The 7,180-nt window shown below is 52.1% G+C and overlaps 1 protein-coding gene across 1 annotated transcript; it reads right to left on the bottom strand.

Moving 5' to 3' along the window:
* Window positions 1-1,909: 1,909 nt before the first annotated feature.
* On the bottom strand, window positions 1,910-6,890 carry LOC138491452 (uncharacterized). The gene is made up of 2 exons (XM_069617973.1): window positions 5,124-6,890; window positions 1,910-2,094 (listed from the first exon to the last, which is right to left on the bottom strand). The coding sequence occupies exons 1-2, from the start codon at window positions 6,448-6,450 to the stop codon at window positions 2,072-2,074; spliced, it is 1,350 nt and encodes a 449-aa protein (XP_069474074.1). The 5' UTR covers window positions 6,451-6,890; the 3' UTR covers window positions 1,910-2,071.
* Between the last annotated feature and the right edge of the window lie 290 nt (window positions 6,891-7,180).

Below are 7,180 nucleotides of genomic sequence, written 5' to 3'. Positions count from 1 at the left end.
ACCTCCAGAACCTATTCTAATAGATGGGGAGCCCGAATTCGAAGTGAAGAACATTTTAGACTCAAAAATGTTTAGGTCAAAACTGTTCTACCTAATTGATTGGAAGGGGTACAGACCTCAGGAGAGGTCGTGGGAACCCAGCGACCATGTGCATGCTCCTCGATTAGTCAGGAAATTCCACCGACTCTTCCCAGACAAACCAAAACCCTCGGAGGGAACAACCTTGGGAGGGGCCTTGGGGGGGAGTGCTGTCATGATGCCCGCTCCCGGGGAGCCGGTTCAAGCCCGGCGTCCCCGAAAGCGGACATCCAGTCCCCAAGGAAGGACCCAGCAACCCCATATGGGGGCCCTTTGGACAGTGTCCTGGCGCCTATGGCGCCAGGCTCATAAAAGACATCAGTCCTGGCGCCATAGGCTCCAGGCTCATTATGGGAATGCTTGGGTGCACTTACCTGATGCAGACCATGCTGCAGGATCCCGGCCTCCTTGAGGCCTGAAAGGAACTACTTTACCTGTGGGACTAATTTACCATCCAGGCGTGGTCGTGGAAGGATACATACCTGATTGGAGGAAGGATACATACCTGGAACTTCTTCCAAGGCTATTTAAACCCCACCCGAACAGCCACACGTGCTTCGCTTTGTTCTGCATCTAGCAGCTGGACGCTCACCGTGTCTGCTCCTGCATCCTGACTTCTGCCACGCCTGCCAGCATCCTGGATCACCTGCAAAGGAAGAGAAGAAGAGAACAGAAGAAGGAAAAGACCTTACCTGCTAAATCCGCATCCCGGAGACATCTCGCCGACAATCCTGAAAAGGAAGACTTAAAAGCTCATTGCCTCGTTCGCTGCAGCGCCGCATTCCACTCACCTTTACAGGGTGCCTCCATGTTCAGCAGCGATCATCTGGATTCGCAGTCACGCCCCAGCGCCTAGGGAGAAAAAGACCAGAACAAAAGGTGAGAGAGAGAAGGGAATAAGGAAAGCTGAATCTCCATGTTAAGACTTACCTGTTGATTCATTCCCTCTTCATTATGGTCCGCGCCGCATCCTGGCATTTCCGGACCCCGGCCCCTAATGGGAAAAAAAGACATCAGCGTTAATGAGCGAATGAAAAGACATTACCAAAAAACGCTCATTAAAGACTTACCTGATTTCTACAAGGATTTCACCTCTCATCTCGGGTTGGTGCCTGTTCCCCGGCATTCCGTACCCCGGCCCCTATGGGGAAAAAGACACTAGCATTAGTACATTAATGCATGGACACAAGGGGAACCTCTTATCAAAAAACTTACCTGGAAGCCAAGCAAGTTTGGTTCTCACCAATCCGAAAATCCAGTGAAGTAACTGGATACCAACGCGCCCCTGCATCAGAAGCAGGATGGAGAGCTCGTCCTTCCAGACCCTAAGGTGAGACGCTATGAGAAATCACAGAAGGGTTTCAAGGAGGGTGAGAGGGGAAAGTGGGAGGCCGATTGCATTACCCCGCAGACAGTTAATCCCCTATTTTCGCCTACAGAAGGATACTTCTGCGAGCCAGACAATCCAGATTTGGGGGCCCAGTCCAGTCCGTCTTCTGAACCCTGCGCATCACCTTAGAAGAGGTCACAGCAGCGTGAACCAGGCGAGCGCCTCTGTGGGAGTCAGGTGAGCGTAACACCTTTACTCTCCTGTTCCCACTCCACTTCTCCCCCCTCTCAGTCAATGTAGATTACCCCTGCTATCTGCGCAGGGAGTATTAATTCTATTAAAGACTAGGAGGCGAGCATTATGCTTCATCTTCTTTTATTTCTACCCTTCAGCAGTTCAACCAACATATATAACAAATCATGAAAAAATGTCTTAAAGTAGCAACTTTTCTTTTTTCCAAAAACTACACAATCCATGAACCTCTGTAATCCATGCTCCCTCCACCAGTCACAATCCACTTCCTGTGCCTGGGCTCCTCCTCTGCTTTTACTCGCTCTGAAAGTCTCTAACTGATCCTCGACAACTGTGCGAAGACTCTCCGGACTTTAACTTAATTGCTGCGAGGGCTCTGTGCTCCTGACCCTCTCTGCTCCGTCTTCACCATCAGTTATTCTTCTGATCCTCTCCTATGAAAAGATCAACACAAGATTATGTTAGGGTGGTGCCAACGTCTCGTACTGATACATAATAAAGCATTGCCATCGTATACACAGTACCAGACTCGGGTGGGAATTTAATGCTCGCCTCCTAGTCTTTAATAGAATTAATACTCCCTGCGCAGATAGCAGGGGTAATCTACATTCTATGACAAGACTGGAGGCGAGCATTATGCTTGTTCAAAGCTTACCCAACACCGTACTTGCTAAACTCTCCGCTGGCTTAAAGTAAAATTCTTTGAAAGTCCTATCGCTTGACCAGTCTGCCGCCAGCATTATCTCATTCAAAGGCACACCTGCTCTCACGGCTGCCGAGGCCATTGCCCCCCTCACCGAATGAGCTCCATACGTGCTCACATTCAGACCTGCTGCCTGCATAACTTCCTTGACCCATCTTGCGATGGTAGCTGATGCCACTGCGTGATAGGGCTTCCTGCGTGCAATTAATAACTGAGTAGTACTTGCTGCTCTATACTCTGCCGTTCTACTCTCGTACTCCTTGATGCATCGTGCTACGCACCATTTCGAATTACTCAGGAAATACGGATAATGTACCGTAGATGTCCCTGTCTTGGTCCTTCTGACTATGGAGAATGTAACTCCCTCCGGCCCGAAGGATCGTCTGTTAACATCTAGTGCTCTTACGTCCGATACTCTCTTGCAGGAGATCAAGCATAGCAACATCGCTAACTTTCCCGATAATTGCTTAAGCGAGAGATATTCATTAGTCGGCCAACTCGCTAGTAGGCGCAGCACTGTCGTCACTTCCCATGTCGTGGTATACTTGGGATCCGGCGGCGCTTTAAATCTAGCTCCTCTGATGAGCCTAACCACCGCCGGATGTTCTCCTGCCGGGACGCCTTCTAATGGCGTGTGACCCGCAGAAATCGCCGATCTGTACACTCCTATAGTACGGAAAGCTCTACCGCTCTGTAATAAGTTCGCTAGAAAGTTCAGAATCTCCACTACAGGTGCCGAAACGGGATGAACACCTCTGTCCTTGCACCAGCTTGTCCATTTTGCCCAAGCTGAGTCATAGCTCCTCCTAGTGGATGGAGCCCAGGATTCAGCGATAAGCTGAGCAGCTTGCGCCGAAATTCCTGGCAAGGCCCAACGTTTCCGGATATCCTGCACGCGACTAGCGGGAGTGTCCCTCTCACTCTCAGAGGATGACACGACCCAGCTGGGTCCGTGAGTAGTCGCTCCTCGTCGGGGAGGACTCTGGGAATGTCTGATACTAGTTCCATTAGGGTGGGGAACCACACTTGAGACTTCCATAATGGTGCTACTAGAACTAGTTCTGCTTTCTCCCTCCGGCATTTCGCCAATACTCTGCTCAACATCACAAAGGGAGGGAAAGCGTAATGTGGACCTCCTATCCACTCTTGCAGAAACGCGTCTGTTCCTAGCGCTCCCGGATCCAGCCTCCAGCTGAAATAGCTGGTCTTCTGCGTATTGAGCCGGGAGGCAAACAGGTCTACTTGCAATGGTCCCCATCTCGTGTCTAGTCTCTGAAACACTGCTGGATCCAGCCTCCAATCGCTGGAATCCGTCAGGTACCGCGAGTTCCAATCTGCTACTACGTTCCGTGTCCCTGGCAGGTACTCTGCTGTCACCGACGTCCCTGATCGAAGGCAGAAATGCCACAGATCCTTCGCTAACTCTGCGAGCATCTTGGATCTCGTACCACCCAAATGGTTGATGTAGCGCACTGCTGATATGTTGTCCATCTTCAGCAGAACACAAGATTTCACTCTCTCTTTCGTAAAGGCCTTGATCGCGAATGATCCTGCTAGGAGCTCTAGGCAGTTTATGTGTAGACGAAGCTCTTCTTCGCTCCACTTGCCTCCGGTCTGTAAAGACCCACATCTGGCTCCCCAGCCTTTCCGACTGGCATCCGACTCTATTATCAAGTCCGGTTTGTCTCCGAATATGGCTCGCCCATCCCAGGCGTCCATATTCTTTAACCACCATTCTAGCTCTGTAATCGAGTCCTGATCCAGCGGCACTTGTTGATGGTACTTCAGACCTAGCTGCAGATGCTTTATCTTCAATCTCTGCAATGCACGGTAGTGCAGTGGCCCCGGAAAAATGGCCTGGATAGATGCTGCTAGCAGCCCAACTATTCTCGCTAATGTCCTGAGAGATACTTGTTGCTTCTCTAAGCATACTCTGATCTCTCTCTTGATGTCTCTCATCTTCCGAGCTGGAAGTTCTAAGGTCGCTTTCTTGGTGTCTAGAATGAATCCCAGGAAATCTAACCTCTGCGCTGGTATGGTATCTGATTTCTCTGTGTTCACTAGGAACCCTAGCGAGGCCAGAAGGTCCTGTACCCATCTCGTTTGGTACACTAATACCTCCCGATCTTCTGCAAGAAGCAGGAGATCGTCCAGGTAGATAATGAGCCTCACTCCTTTCTCCCTGATTGCTGCTGCTACCGGCTTCATTAGTTTTGTGAAAGCCCATGGTGCCGAAGCAAGGCCGAATGGCATCGATCTGAATTGCCAGAATCGACTTCGCCAGCGAAAAGCTAGAAATGGTCTGTACTCCTCGAGAACAGGTACTGTGAGGTAGGCGTCTTTTAGGTCTAGACGCGTCAACCAATCTCCTTCTCTTAGGGAGTCTCTGAGCTGATGGACGCCCTCCATCTTGAAGTGCCGATATATGATCCAGCCATTCAGCTCTTTGAGATTTATCACCGGGCGTACCTTCTCCTTCCTGTGTACTAGGAACATATTGCTCACAAATTTCGGGGCTGTCTCGCATTTCTCTATCGCCTGCTTGGTGACTAGCTGCTCTATCTCGCTGTCTAGCCATGCTAGTTCTGCTTGCGCTAATCTCTGACCCCGCGGCTCGTATCGCTGCACTGGGGTTTCTATGAAATCTAGATGTAGACCGCTGACGGTCTGCAGTATCCAGGAATCGCTTGAAAGCTTGCGCCAATTCTCTAAATATCTGCGCGTCCTCCCCCCTACTGGGGGATACATAATCGCTCTCACCTGGTGTAAATCCTTGGCCTCTTCCCGATCCTCTGGGCCTTCGGCCTCTTGGGAATCTCCCCCTGGACGGGAAAAAGGTGTCTTGGCTCTTGTTTTCCCAGTATTGTGCCCTGGTGTTCTGAGGTCTTCTCCCTCCTTGGTAGCGACCGGCAGCGCGACCTCTGTAGCGGCCGGTCCCTCCAAAAACTCTGCTGGGGAATATCTTGCGAATAGATGCTTGGGCCTTCTCTAGCGACGCGAATGTTCCTACGAACCGGCCCATCTCCTTCCCAAAGGTCTCTCCGAACAGGAGGCCTTGTGCACCTTCCCCTGCTTCATATGATGACAGATCACTCAATTTCGAGTCTATCTTGAGCAATAGGCCCTTTCTCCTCTCTGACGCGATGGCACAATTCGCGTTTCCAAGCAGGCAGACGGCTCTCTGAGCCCACCCTGCGAGGGCTTCCGGATCCACTTCTTCGCCCGTGTCCTTCGCCCTCTCTGCGAGGTCCATAATTTTTGCGAGCGGACCTGCTAAGTCTAATAGCTTCTCCTGGCAGGATTTCCAGGATCTGTCAATCCCCTTACGGGGGTCCTTGCTCGTCTTGGCTACGAAGGTCAGCATTTTTGGGTCAAGCTCCGGTGCTTCCGCTACCTTTCCTGGCAAATCTGGGCGCGGGCACTCTGCCCGCAGGCGCTGTCTAACCTCCTTGTCTAGTGGCTTGCGTAATCTTGCTGCCATATACTGAGTCACTCGGGGGGATGGTTGCCACTCGGTGGACCTTGGATTACGTATGCTGTCTGGGTCGAACATATCCTCCTCGTTCTCTACGAGGTGTTTCTCCTTCCTCGCTTTCTTGCCACCACTGGGTCTAGTCCAGTCCTCTTCCTCGACTTCTTCATCTCCTAAAGAGCCTTGCTCATCTATTAGCTCTTCCTCCGAGCCGAGGTCTTCTCCAATATTATCCTCCCCTGGAGTGGGGGTCGTGAGGTTCGGCACTGCCTGCTTTAGTAGGTACGCTTCTTTGAGCTTAGCAAAAGCGTCAGGCACCTCCGAGGCCTTTTCTATCGCCTCCTCATATGAGCCCCGGGGGTCGTCAGAGGATTTCCTCTTTAGGGCTAGTTTTCTCCCCTTATGCCCCTCATTCAAGGGTTCTGTGGGCGTGCGCTTATCCCCTTTGGTGCTGGACTTTGGCTGCGAGAGTATAGTCTCTAAGGTCTCCAGCCTTTCTTGTAGGGGTCTCACCCCTTCTGCCACTGCATCCATGAGAGAGCTACCCAGCACTTGCTTGAAGCTGGCAGCGAGGTCCAGGGATTGCTCCTCCTCACTCCACTCAAAGTCTGACATATTCCTCTGTGCTGTGTGCCTAAAATACCTGGAACAGGTGTCTTAGCACGCCCACCACTCTCTTATGATGTTTTCTGTTTTTTTTTTTTTTTTTTTTTTTGTGTATGTGGCTGCACCTTTGTCCTTTTTTAGCCTTCCGGCCTCCAATCAATCGTCTACTGCTTCACGGCAGTGTAGGGCTCCTGGCCTCGAATCGCCCAGCTCCTGTGGCTAGAGGACTAGGAGCAGTGCTGAGGTTAGTGTCTCAGCTGATCGTGCTGTGCGTGATCGAACGATCGCTAAATTCGCTCCCAACTAGTTGGGGTCGAGAAACTCTGCGTCTACGAACGCTGGCGAAAGATAATTTTGCCTTCGCCGCTTCGCTGTGACGCTACGCGACTTCGCGCGTGTAAGCTCCGCCCACCCGCGGGTGGGGGCTATGTTGTTGGAGCGAGACGCTCCGCGCTTCGCGCGCTAGCTCCGCCCACCCGCGGGTGGGGGGTATGTCGAAGAGGCGATCCGCCCCGCGCTTCGAGCGCAAGCTCCGGCCTCCAGTGGGAGGCTATGCGCGACCTGTCTCCGGTCGCTCGTGAGGCTGACTGAACCCCTGGAGTGCCGGGTATACGGCACGGGGCCGTCAGCCTCACGGCCGTCCCTATCGGTCAAGGGAGTTTCCCTGGGGCTCCGCCGAGGCCCCCGTGCGAGTGTTCCTGTGGTAGGGGAAAATTACTACGCTTAGCGCGCGCGCGCG

This window comes from Ambystoma mexicanum, chromosome 10, assembly GCF_040938575.1.
Source record: "Ambystoma mexicanum isolate Mex_15411 chromosome 10, UKY_AmexF1_1, whole genome shotgun sequence".
In the NCBI taxonomy this organism is placed as follows: Eukaryota; Metazoa; Chordata; class Amphibia; order Caudata; family Ambystomatidae; genus Ambystoma; species Ambystoma mexicanum.
The sequence above is the reverse complement of the archived record's forward strand: the minus strand, read 5'-3'. Positions and strand labels throughout refer to the sequence as shown.

Excerpts from the sequence above, each read along its gene's own strand:
- LOC138491452 (XM_069617973.1), bottom strand. The coding sequence starts at position 6,450 with ATGTCAGACTTTGAGTGGAGTGAGGAGGAGCAATCCCTGGACCTCGCT. Across the intron at positions 2,095-5,123 it reads AGGCCAAGGATTTACACCAG|GAGAGGATCAGAAGAATAAC; the intron begins GTGAGAGCGATT and ends ATCTTTTCATAG.